At 42.6% G+C, this 13416-nt stretch overlaps 1 protein-coding gene across 1 annotated transcript; it reads left to right on the plus strand.

Annotated features, from left to right (window-relative positions):
* Positions 1–1338: 1338 nt before the first annotated feature.
* LOC310867621 (regulator of G-protein signaling 20-like) lies at positions 1339–12498 on the plus strand (the record flags this gene model as incomplete). Its single annotated transcript, XM_083777736.1, has 3 exons — positions 1339–1505; positions 10480–10714; positions 12236–12498. The coding sequence occupies 3 exons, from the start codon at positions 1339–1341 to the stop codon at positions 12422–12424; spliced, it is 591 nt and encodes a 196-aa protein (XP_083633862.1). The 3' UTR covers positions 12425–12498.
* Between the last annotated feature and the right edge of the window lie 918 nt (positions 12499–13416).

Genomic DNA, 13416 nt, shown 5'->3' on the forward strand with positions numbered 1-13416 from the left:
TTCCAGGAAGTTCCCGAGAGTTCCTGGAGGGCGATAGAGCACAATGAGGATGAGGGGGACTGGCTGTGATATTGAGATTTAAGACACGGAAATTCCATTAGTGGGACATTAGTAGCCCTGTACCACCCCCTGTACCTGTTTGGCGAGGGGTGTGGGTGAACTTGTGTGAAACAGAGAGGGCGGCAGGAGTTGCAGAGTTATCTGGGGTGATCCAGGTTTGCAGAGACTTGAGGGAGGCGTGGCCTGAAATGAATTCAGGCATATTCTTTTTGGTAGCTGCGTGGCAGTTCCATAGGCCTCCCTCCACCACAATGTGGTGACTGGGTGAACGAGCTGGATAGATGAGATTTGAGGGATCTCTGTGACTGGAGAGGTAGTGTCTAGGGCGACATGAGGAGGACAGTGTAGGGACGGTGGGAAAGCACATTCTAAACAGGTATATGAGATAATAATAATAAAGTAATAATAATAATAAAGTACAACTAATAATTATAACATAATAATAGTAATAATAGGAAGTAGGAAGTAAGTTGATACAGAACCCCTAGGACAGCCTCCTTCGATGTGTCTGGATGTGTCTGGGTGTCCGGGTCTTTAAATTGGACACTAGGCTATATTAGTCAGCTGTGTACCAGAGTGCAGGTTAACAAGCAGCAAATGCAGTCAGACCGTTATTCACACACACACACACACACACACACACACACACACACACACACACACACACACACACACACACACACACACACACACACACACACACACACACACACACACACACACACACACCACAGATAAATGAAAATAGCTGATCTACAAGCTTGTGTATGCCTCACGTGATCGTCTATTTTCAACATGTTTGCCCCTTTATTATTTGACAATTTGGCCAATGCTTTAACAGTTTTTATAGTAAAGTGTGATGATTATTTTTGATGCAGTAATGGTATTTTTTCTTTTCTTTTCTTTACTTTACTTTTTTTTTAGGTATTAAAAAGTCATAAAAGTTTTACATTGTCACTTCACCGTCATCTGGGGGCCACCCCAAAATCCCGTGGGGACCTCCTGGGGGGAACCCAAGAGGTTCCCAAACTTTTTAGCTCAAGACCCAAACGGGTCTTGTAGAATCTGCTATTTTCACTATACTTCTTAAACATTTGTTTTGTAATTTATGTAATTTCATAGACTTTTCTTTTATTTCTTTTATAAAAAATATTTATATATATATATATATATATATATATATATATATATAAATATTATAATAATATATATAGTGTCTACGACCTGTTTGGGAATCAGTGCTATTATACGATTCTGTTTTGTGTCTCTTTGCAGTCCATGGGGTCAGAACGTATTGAGATGCGTAAGAGACAGTTGCAGTTGCACCACGACACAGCTGCCAGAGTCATACAACTACACCCGACGTTAAGAATGGGGAACTCCCCCAGCAATGGCTCAAACAACGCCTGCTGCTTCTGTTGGTGCTGCTGCTGTAGCTGCTCCTGGTAAGTGTAAGTAAAGTGTAAGTACATTTATTTGGCCACTAAACTAACCCCCATCTGAAAAGAGTTTGTGCCAGGCATGGCATGAGAAAATTGTTCAAAGCTATTCCAAATTCTTCTATTGTCCAAATCTTTCAAAAATAGCCGAAATATAACCAGATAGGTTAAACTGATTTGTACTGGGAACCCCCTGGATGCCCCTCAAGGACCCCCATGGGTACGCCACTTTGAGAACCATTGACATATTAGACATGATTAAACATTCCTTGGAAGCATTAGAAAGGAAGGAGGCGTCTGTACATTTCATCTGTGGTAGATTCACGGCTTAACCCTGAGCTATCGGTCACCGATATTCTTAATAGCGTGGGAAATAAATACGACGAACAACATATTACCTAACACTATCCGTGGGATACGTTGTCATGAGCAGCAGACTTCGATGCAGTTCTCTCGTTTGTGCCCTCTGCTACCCACACATGACAAGAAGAGAACAGTATATCCGTCGCCCACATGGCGGCATCTCAATGGACCAGGATGTTTCATCATGCTTGCCTGGGGGAGGAACGGATATAGTTGCTCCTTCTCTCGGTTGTGGCTGGTCTCTTAGGACAGACAACCTGTTGTGTGCAGAGTTGTGGCCATGTTAATTCACTCCGCTGGGGTAGAGGATGATTACACTGTGCTGTCCTCCACATCTATCTCAATTAACTTTGGCTAATTGCTGTAAGGCTACAGAAGCTATATTCCCAAGATGTATAAAACCGTCACACAGCAGCAACTGCTGCTCACCTGGTGCATATTAGCCTACAGGTGAAGGCCACTTCAGGTGTGCATGAACATTTCAATTACATAACGTTGCTGTCGGGCAGAAACCTCTCATCTCCATGTTCTAACTTCTAACTGTTTTTTTTAAGCTTGTCGATCTGTACTTTTGCTATTTTTGAATTTGAATCCTGAAAAGTAGACACTAAACCCAAGCGTTTAGGTTATAAACTGTTTTAAACACATATTTGTAACACTCACAGTGTTTAGATTATAAACAGAAGAACATGTTTAATCGCCTGTAACACTTTTTAAACACATAAACGTGTTTAGTTTTTACAATCAAAGTCAGTCATATAGGTGTTTAGAATTTGAACACTAGGTGTTCTCGTGAGGTGTTTGAGTGAACATTTGCCATTTTATTATTAAACACATGGTGTTTAGGTTTAAACGCGTCACATGTTCCAGGGATTTACAGTTTTGGACAGAGCAGAGCATGTATCATAGTTTGCGTAGGCTGCAAATAAAATGGATATGCATTGACGTTTTTTATCAGCAGTGTGGAAAAAAATGTGAGAGGTGAGAGGCGCTCTTATCATTATACGTCATCATACATCATCTCATTCTGGCCAATCACAATTTGCGTCCTCATTTTGTCTTCAATGTTTGTTTACACAAACCCTCAAAGCTGGACATAGGAGGGGTTAACGCCCCTCAAAAATAAGTTTTTGTTTAGGTGGCAAATAAATCACAATGAAACTAGAAAAAGTGGCCTTCTGGGCACAGGTCTCCACCAGGAGGATAGGAATGTAGGACATTGCAGCTTGCCTTCATCTGGTGGTTGGGTAGCAGGGCAACACAAATAAACGAGTGCATGACGCGACTTGGCTTGTTGTAGCGCCACCATCAGGCTGTTGAAAACTGTCAAGTGGCATTTCTTCCTCAGCCTAGTGGGAATATGCGTGCACAGTTTCATCGCAATCGGACGCTGCGTTGAGGAGTTGTGGCGATTTGTACAAAGCGGGCTACTCCTGAAAACTGTAGGAGCCAATCGTGGCCAATCAGGATGGAATATGAGAAATCAAACAAACCTGTCCTGATCACATGACTATGGAGATCATGTGTACCGATTTGCGTGAAATTTGGATAAAATCTGAAGGAGTAATAATAGAAAATGTGTTTTACATATGTGGGCCTCCTGGTGGCGCTATAAAGAGCAGATGTGAAAAATTCCAGGCAAAGGTTTTTCCTTCTCACTTTTCGGCCAGTTATAGCACCACCTTGAGGCTGAGTTGAAATTGTTCATGTGGCATTTCGTCCTCGGCCTAGTGGGAATGTGGGTGCACAATTTCACGGAAATCACGCGATGTGTTCATGATTTGCAGCATTTTGTTTGAAACTGAGCACTCCTGTGAACTTTGGAAGCCAATCTTAACCAATCAGGATGGAGTCTGAGAAATCTGAAAGACCGGTTTCGTTGAATGGCTCTAGAGAGACTGTGTACCAATTTGCGTGATGTTTGGACAAAATCTGTAGGTGTACTGTGCAAAACCTTGTTTTGCACAAAGCAGCCTCCTGGTGGCGCTATAACAGGCCGTTCTGGAAAGTTTGGGGCAGAGGTTCATCGTTGGCATCCAGGGAGTGTGTGTGCAAAATTTGGCATCGACGGGTTAACGGTGGCCGAGATTAGCTGCTCACGGACACACACACACACACACACACACGGACGGACACACGGACGGACGGATGGACGGAGTGCAAAACATACTCTCCCTCCATGCCTTCGGCCTGGTGGAGACAATTATGAGGCACGTGGACGTATCTACATCTATTATAACCCCTATCCGGGTTGTCTAAAAACTCTAACATGTATACTAAACCCAAGCGTTTAGATTATAAACTGTTTTAAACACATATTTGTAACACTTTTTAAACGTGTCACGGTGTTTAGATTATAAACAGAAAAACATGTTTAATCGCCTGTAACACTTTTTAAACACATAAACGTGTTTAGTTTTTACAATCAAAGTCAGTCATATAGGTGTTTAGAATTCAAACACTTTAGGTGTTCTCGTGAGGTGTTTGAGTGAACTCGTGTTCTACTGTATTGTATGACCATTAATAAACATGTGGCATTTACAGTGACATGTCTAAGTCTAAGTTCATATTCATGTTTAACATTACATATCGATGACAGTGGCTGAGAAGACAACAGTAATCTCGCCTAGCCAGACAAGCAGGGCCGGCCCTCCCATCAGGCAGAACAGGCAGTTGCCTAGGGGCATCATGAGGGGAGGGGGGGCATCCACCAACCAAAAAAAACAAAAACACAGTGCTTTAGAACACAAGGGGGCCATGGTCATTTTTCAGGGGGGCATCACGAAAAACTCTGCCTAGGGCACCAAATTGCTCAGGGCCGGTACTGCAGACAAGACAACTATTCCATAATCTTTGTCTGGGACTACACCTTCTGACAGCCGAGATGGAAGTCTTGTTTGTCATTTACGTTCGTTCACGAACATATTTTAGATTTTTCGAACGTTCACGAACAAATCTTTACCCCTGATTCCTTTTCTTTTCTGTGCTTTCGTAGAGAATAGGAAAGCATTTGAAATGTGTTTGAGTCAGTCAACAGCCTGGCTTGAGAGACTAACACAACAGTGACAAAGAAGTGTAACTTCACACACATAAAAAGAAGAAGAAATAAAATGGTTACTTACGCCTGTTACCCCTTCTGGGGCATAGGCGGTCAACAAGCGATCTCCAGGCAACTCTGTCTTGGGCTGTTCTCTCCAGCTGGTTCCAGGTCATCTTCATGGTCTTGGTGTCTGCCTCCAGGTCTCTGTGCCAGGTGTTTCTTGGGCGACCCCTTTTCCGCTTGCCCTGCAGGTTCCATGTTAGAGCTTGTCTAATGATGGTGCTTGCGGGCTTTCGTAGGGTGTGGCCTATCCATCTCCATCGGCGTTTTCTTATCTCCTCTTCTGCTGGCAGCTGGTTTGTTCACTGCCAGAGTTCTGTGTTACTGATGGTGTCTGGCCATCGGATGTGGAGGATCTTCCGTAGGCAGCTGTTAGTGAAGACCTGCACTTTCTTGATGGTGGCCGCTGTAGTTCTCCATGTCTCTGCTCCGTATAGGACCGCCTTGACGTTACTGTTGAAGAACCTGACTTTGGTGTTGGGGGTCAGTTCTTTGGGACTCCAGATGTTCCGTAATTGTCAGGGCAGACCCAAATGCAGACAGATCAGACAAGGAAACGTGGTATGATGCAAAAACTCCAGAGTATTTATTCACTCCAAAACACAGATGTTCTTCCAAACGTTCAAGGCAAAAATTAACAAATTAAGTCCAAAAAATATAAAGTCCCAGTTTCCAAAGCAGAAAATATACTTAGGTCTTCAGTTGGAGCTGCATGGAGAGGTGGTCAGGCTGGCATGCAGGCACTAGTTACTAGTCCCCCAATAGGCGGCCCGCGGGCCATTTGCGGCCCACCAGAGGACCCTGTCCGGCCCATACCCTGCCTGTCATCAAATTAATTTTATTTAAAAAAAAGAAAAAGAAAAAAATATATATATATATATCTTTTTTTATAAATACATTTAAATTTTACATTACATTGGATCAACGTGGTTCCCCAGAACCAATTCAAAAACATGAGAGCTACAGCAATGATTCTACTCACAATGTTCCCCTCCACATACATATGTGAGTCATCGTTTTCTACAATGAATTCTATCAAGTCAATTTCTAAATACTATTGTGGTATAATAACATAAACATCCATCCATCTTCAACCGCTTATCCGTAATCTGGTCATGGGGGCAACAGCTCCAGAGTTTCATACTTAAATGCAACAGATTAATTAAAAATAATAAATAGATTAAATGAGAGTCAATGACACGGAAACAGTGGAAAAACTAAAAACTAAAAACCTCTCTCTCTCTCAAACTGGCCACTGAGATTAATTCAGTGTCTGTATAACTCCCTGCTGGCATAATCTGCATTGCTATTGAAATATGTTACACATCTGCATTAGCCTGCTATTGAAGCAGACTGCAACAAACAAATTACTTGTTGTTGGTTCTTGATTTATTTTTACAACAACAACTGGCTGCTGTTAAAATAACTGCTGTACTATTACCAGCTTTAAGTAAATGGTTGGTTCTCAATTTATTTTGTTTCCAGAGTGCATTCTTTATTTGTGTGACCCTCAACACAGGATTTATGACTCCCAGGGCTACATTATTAGTATCACACCCAATAATAGTGATTATAAAATGGTGCTACGTTTAATATTTAATTAATACAAAAATAAAATTAAAAGCCCCAATTTTGGTTGCCGCGGGCGGCCCCGGCCCACAGTCTGATACCCTAGACAAAATATGGCCCCTGGGGAAAATTAATTGGGGAACCTTAACAAAAGCACAGAGGTGTGCACTGGCCGAAGAGGAACTATCACTGAGCACTGCGTGCGTCACAGCCAGGTATAAGTAGCCAGCCAGGTGATGGCCAGATGGGGCAAGGCCAGGCAATCGCCAGGACACACCTTCCCACATGTAGAATGCAGCTCCAACCTAAAGGACAAAAAGTTAAAACAGACAGACATTCAAGCTGCCATGACAGTAATTGGATGAATGACACCTGGCTTTTTGGATCCGAGCTCCAACATCGGCGTCTGTGCCACCCTGCGTGTCAATCACACTGCCTACACTGTAAATCCCTGGAACATGTGATGCGTTTAAACCTAAACACCATGGGCCTGATTCTTCAACGCGTTTCCGCTAGCGTCACATCAATATATCAGCGGAAAGGCATTTACGTGGATTTCCCACATTAATTTGGAATTCATGGAAATGACCGTGAACTTGACGCTCACGTAGGTTGTTCGGAAACTCCGCCAAATCCTACGGGACCTCTTTAGGTGGCGGAGAAATCTACGCAAGCATACACTTGCGTATAGATTTATTCAGAAGGCTTTAGTCTTCATGCTGAATCAATAAATTGTTCCCAAATCTCAGATAAAATATGTAGGCATGTGTCCCCAACATATTGGTCGATCAGCACATAAAAAATGATTGAATCCTGTTGAATCTGCTTATACGCGCAGCACCGCGCTGATCTTATTCTGCGGACTACACGTGGCTCTTGGGCTTTGCTTGGCACAGTTTCCAAAGTAAAACAAAATAATAATAATGCTAAAGTAGAATCCATAGCAAACTAATACACTGGAGCACAGAACTGACTGACACAGTGAACAGCAGGCAGGCTGACAAGTAGTATAACGGCAGCCATCAAGCACACCGTCATCAGGAGGATTAAAGTGTGTTATGCAAGTGTACCCGGGTGCGCTGTTGAATCTCGGGCAATGTGAATCATGGCCATCGGGGACCAGGCAACCGTATTCGGAAACGGTTCCAATGAAACGGATTCAGTCTGTCTCAGTGTGAATCCCCTATGAATAACACGTCATCTCAACGTAGCTTGATCGGACGGATAAATACGATATCTGTTTCCGCCACCGTTACACTCTGGCGCATTTCGTTTTTGAAGAATCAGGCCCCATGTGTGTAATAATAAAATGCCAAATGTTTAATAATGGTCATAAAATACAGTAGAACACGAGTTCACTCAAACACCTCACTCAAACACCTATAGTGTTCAAATTCTAAACACCTATATGACTGACTTTGATTGTAAAAACTAAACACGTTTATGTGTTTAAAAAGTGTTACAGGCGATTAAACATGTTCTTCTGTTTATAATCTAAACACTGTGACACGTTTAAAAAGTGTTACAAATATGTGTTTAAAACAGTTTATAACCTAAACGCTTGGGTTTAGTGTGTAGTTAGGTAAAGGCTTCGACTTCCTCCAATGCCTCGCCATCCAGTGTGATTGCATTGATGTTGGCTGTGTTGGTCTTGAGGATCTTGCCTTTGTGGATGTTGTAGTAAAATGGTAGTGGGTTCAATTGTTTCAGACATGCAGTAAATATATTTATTTACGCTAGTGTCGGCTCAGAGCAACGCTTTGAGGAAATGGCTGGACTTTAAACGGATGTCAACAAGCAAATCAGTGCACACAGCAGGTGTCAAAGCCACCTGTGTGCCGATTAAGTCCTGACGTCACTCCCATTACCCCTGGGTCACGTAATTGTCTCCACCAGGCCGAAGGCATGTGGGGAGAGTATGTTTTGCACTCCGTCCGTCCGTTTGTGTGTCCGTCCGTCCGTCCGTCCGTCCGTGTGTCCGTGACAGGCTAATCTCGGCCACCGTTAACCCGGTCGATGCCAAATTTTGCACACACACTCCCTGGATGCCAACGATGAACCTCTGCCCCAAACTTTCCAGAACGGCCTGTTATAGCGCCACCAAGAGGCCGCTTTGTGCAAAAACTTCACCGTTAACCCGGTCGATGCCAAATTTTGCACACACACTCCCTGGATGCCAACGATGAACCTCTGCCCCAAACTTTCCAGAACGGCCTGTTATAGCGCCACCAAGAGGCCGCTTTGTGCAAAACAAGTTTTTGCACAGTACACCTACAGATTTTGTCCAAACATCACGCAAATTGGTACACAGTCTCTCTAGAGCCATTCAACAAAACGGGTCTTTCAGATTTATCACACTCCATCCTGATTGGTTAAGATTGGCTTCCAAAGTTCACAGGAGTGCTCAGTTTCAAACAAAATGCTGCAAATCATGAGTTTGTGCTTAAAATGTACTGTAAATTCTACAAACTGTTAATAAATATTTCAATCAATCAATCAAAACATCGTGTGATTTCCGTGAAATTGTGCACCCACATTCCCACTAGGCCGAGGACGAAATGCCACATGAACAATTTCAACTCAGCCTCAAGGTGGCGCTATAACTGGCCGAAAAGTGTTTTTACCTCTAACTGCACGGATCTGTGGATAACCTGGTGGAGACCTGTGCCCGGAAGGGCACTTTTTCTAGTTATTTCTGTATTGGAATTCCCATTGGCAAATATCACGTCATATAAGAACTGTCTTCCAAAAACAAACAAATCACTCAGCGATTTTGTCTCTGTGTTGTTTATGCCATAAACGACACACATTACATTATTGAGATAAATTTGTACTTTTTCAGCGTCAGTTATTTTTGACAGTTCGTATATGACACAATCTTCCCCTATGTGAATTCCAAAACAAAAAATAATAATGCTGTGACACAGGCGGATAACGCCCTCAGTGATGTCAGACTTCTGTGCTCTAGATACAGGGGTTCCCAACATGTGGGTCATGACCCCTATGGGGGTCGCCAAATTATTTTTGGGGGTCTCCAGATTATTTTCAGATTAGATTTTTATTCAGTATTTTAATTGTATTGCAACTGAATGGCTGGAAAATGGAAATTAAAAGTTTACATATTATATCAGGCTTCAGTATTTCTTTATGATGTATTTTCTCTTTTATTAAGGTTATTGTAGCTGTCAATTTGTATTGGAAGGGGGCAGGGCAGGGGCGCGAGACGCGGCCTATTAAAGCATTTCCTGGAGTCCCCAGCCAAAAAGGTTGAGAACCCCAATCTAGTAAAAGGTTGTTTTTTTGTTTTGTTTTTTTACACTTTCACAGTTTGACTCTTGGAGGGAACAAAGAGGACACGATTCAGAGAGAAACGACCTATGAGAGTAGGACCGCCGACTTAAACCTTCAATTTGATGACAGGTAAATGGCCAAAGCACTGCATGCAACATTTCCCATGTGCTGCTTATCTCTCACAAAGTTTGCCATTGTTGTCTCAACTTGTCTGTAGACTCAATAGCCACGGAATAAAGCAAAAATAAAATCTCATGACTGAACCACTTTGACTAGTGCTGTGTCCTACAAAGAATTACACAGTATGTAAGATGACGATGTTTAGATATTAATTCATACATCATTCTGAAACCTGTTGCTGCTGTTTTGACCTTTTGCTTTTATGAAATCTGAGACCATTTGTGTTTTATGGAAGATGCTTCTGAATGTGTTCTACTGCTAGTTTGACCACTTCAAAAACTAATAACTGAAAATAGCACGTCGCACAGGCAGCACAATGTGTTGTGAGCGTGTAGATCTGAGTATTTGCATGACATGCTTCCATAAAAGACATGCTGACTTCTATGGAATCAAAATGACTCAAATCAGTTTAACAACACCGATATAACCCCAAAAACAATAAAGGCTATATGGCTCTCTTCCTTTTCTCTCTTCAAGCATCAAGCCGACGGTTGAGGACGCAACCTCCTGGTCCATGTCGTTCGACAGGATAATGAAAAGCGCAGCGGGTCGAAGCTGCTTCAGGCAGTTCCTACGGACAGAGTTCAGCGAGGAGAACATGATGTTCTGGCTGGTCTGCGAGGATCTAAAAAAGGAGACGAACAAGACTGTGGTGGAGGAGAAAGTTCGTCAGATATACGAGGACTTTGTCTCGATTCTTTCCCCTAAGGAGGTGAGCTCCCACTACGACACATTACACAGGGCTGTTATTGTTTGCCCCCCCCCTTTCCTTGGTTTGCCCCCATCTACAACTGTCTGTGTCAGCAGTTGCATACCTCAACAACTGCTGTGTACAAGCAACACTCATTCTGCTCCTTTCATTCTGTTGAAAGGTCCAAAAAAATTACATTTTACGTTGTTTCAAGACTGGAATGGCCCAAAAACATTTGTCCCTAAATCACCCTTTAAAGACTATTAATTATGGACATGGACTCAAGTGCTGTTGTTCCTTCTGAATGTTAGCCCTGTTCATTATCTCCGCCAGGCCGGATTTCCGCCGATGGCCTTAAATTATCTGACATTATGAAATGCTCTTGTGTGTCATGTGATAAGACTGTCATTTGCCTGCAATTATATTTACCAAAGTGTGGCTATAGATAGACCCTATTTATATACAAAAACAGCTTATCTACAACCCACACACACACCCCACCTCCCACGCTTTGTGTCATCCTTTTTTTTTGTGTACTACTGTACTTAATAAAGTATTCAATCAATAAATGAAAATCAACCCCAAAGTTCTGCAAAAGCCCTTTCACTTCTGACCATAGTGGACGCCACAAACCTAAATAGTTGCACTGTCTGTCGTATACAAGCTCCTGCATTTCCCCCCGCAGCTTTCACATAATCCTGGCGGCTGGATGCCACGCTAAATGTGTGTTCTTAGGATGAGTGTGTTGAGGTGAGGGTGAGGGATTGTTTGTTGTCGGACACCCCGATGGAGGCACGTCGTGGGTCTGACGCAGACTTGAGCCACGAGAAGTATGCAAAGTCGAGCACCGTCCGAGTTATGTCCCGACGATAGGGACAGAATCGTAAATTCTCGCACCTCAGAGACGTCAACACCGCCCTGCACGAGATCCAAGCGAACACAGCTGAGTGCTCCCTACCCAGTTTCGGCCAATCAGAAACTGCATCTTTCCCCGCTCATACAAGGGAAACGATTATCACGCACCTCATGACTGACACAGCCCTGCGTAGGAAGCCTGGCCGGACGTAGGTCTGTGCTCCGAGCCCGAGGAGCACACTTTTCTGGTTTGTTGTATTTGGTCTCTACAGTAATGTGTGGTTTTCTTTTTAAATTGTTTTTATTTGATTGTGTTTTCTCTTTTCTCTTTACTGCAGTGTTTTGTGATTTATTATATTGTGTTGTACAGAATGTATCTGTTTTCATCCTGAATGATGATTCAGCCCCCATCCCCCCTGTCCTTAAGAGGCCTTTGCCTTTTGGCCATGATTGTAAAGCAGAATCTGTTCTGAACCCATTTTGCCTGGTTATAAATATAGATAAAATTGTAGATAAGCACCAATATCCTGTCTTAATTCAACACAAAGACTTACCATAAACTGTATTGTTTATAGAAATACACACATCAGACTTACATGTTTCAGTTCATCATCAAACCCAAATTTTATTTAATGCCAGAGTATAATGGAGATGTACTGTGTTTCTTTTGCTCTTAACCCTTCGCAGGTCAGTCTGGACTCACGAGTTCGAGAAGTGATCAACCACAACATGCTGGAGCCCACGTCGCACACGTTCGACGACGCACAACAACAGATCTACACGCTGATGCAGAGAGACTCGTATCCACGCTACATGAACTCACAGGCGTACTCAGATCTAATGACGAGTCTGCGAGAGCCTCCCCCGGGGCCATAGACGATCTTTATCACTGTAGCTCTGGTCCAGAGCGTTAGCGAATTCTCTCCAACACTCGTGTTAGCAGCGGTGCTGTTCCCATGGACTGAAACTTCCTCTACCGCCCGAGGTCTCCAACTGTAGTGAAAATAAAGGAAAAAAACATTTCGCTTCCCACCGAAACAGTGGCTGTTTTGTGTTGTTGAAAGACTATTCTTCATGGTGGGAAACGTCTCGGGACCCCAACTTCTCTGTATGATACACCTTTTGGGCAGAAAAACTAATTAGGTCCCCAAGACAGATTTATTTTGTGTTTGTTTGTTTGTTTTTTACTCAACTGCACCCTCTACAGATCTGGTCAATGTTCATTTATATTGCCCAGATCTTGCATTGGTGGAAAGTAACTAAGTAGTACATGATTTACTCAAGTACTGTACTTAAGTAACATTTTGAGGTACTTTTACTTTACTGAAATATTTCCAATTTCCAATACTTTTACTCTACATCTCGGATGCAGATGTACTTTTACTCCACTACATTTATTTGAAAACTTTAGTTAACTATAGTTACTTTGTAGATTTTTTTTATTACAAAACATAAATTATTAACTACTTCATGTTGGCCATTTGAAAATAGCCGATCTACAAGCTCACAATGTGAGCTTGTAGATGTTGAATTCCAGACATTTACTTGTAACAGAGTATTTCTATATTGCAGTATTGAGTACTTTACTCAAGAAAAACATGTTTTTCTTTATTTACAGTTGGAGACGTGGCACGGTCGTGGAAGTTTCAGTGCAAGGGATATAGCACCGCTCCTAACAGAGAACTCGCTACCGCTCTGGACCAGAGCTACTTTATCACCACACTTTGTTTTTTTCAAAGGCGCATGCGTCCCAGACACAAAAAAGGGGTTCATGTTTCTTTTGCGGTTCAATCTGTGTAGAAGAGATCAACGGGTAAATGAACAGTACTTGCAAACAATCTTCATCCAGCTGTAATTATACTGTTTAT

The sequence above is a fragment of the Protomyctophum parallelum genome (assembly GCF_964188405.1).
Source record: "Protomyctophum parallelum genome assembly, chromosome: 12".
Taxonomy (NCBI): Eukaryota; Metazoa; Chordata; class Actinopteri; order Myctophiformes; family Myctophidae; genus Protomyctophum; species Protomyctophum parallelum.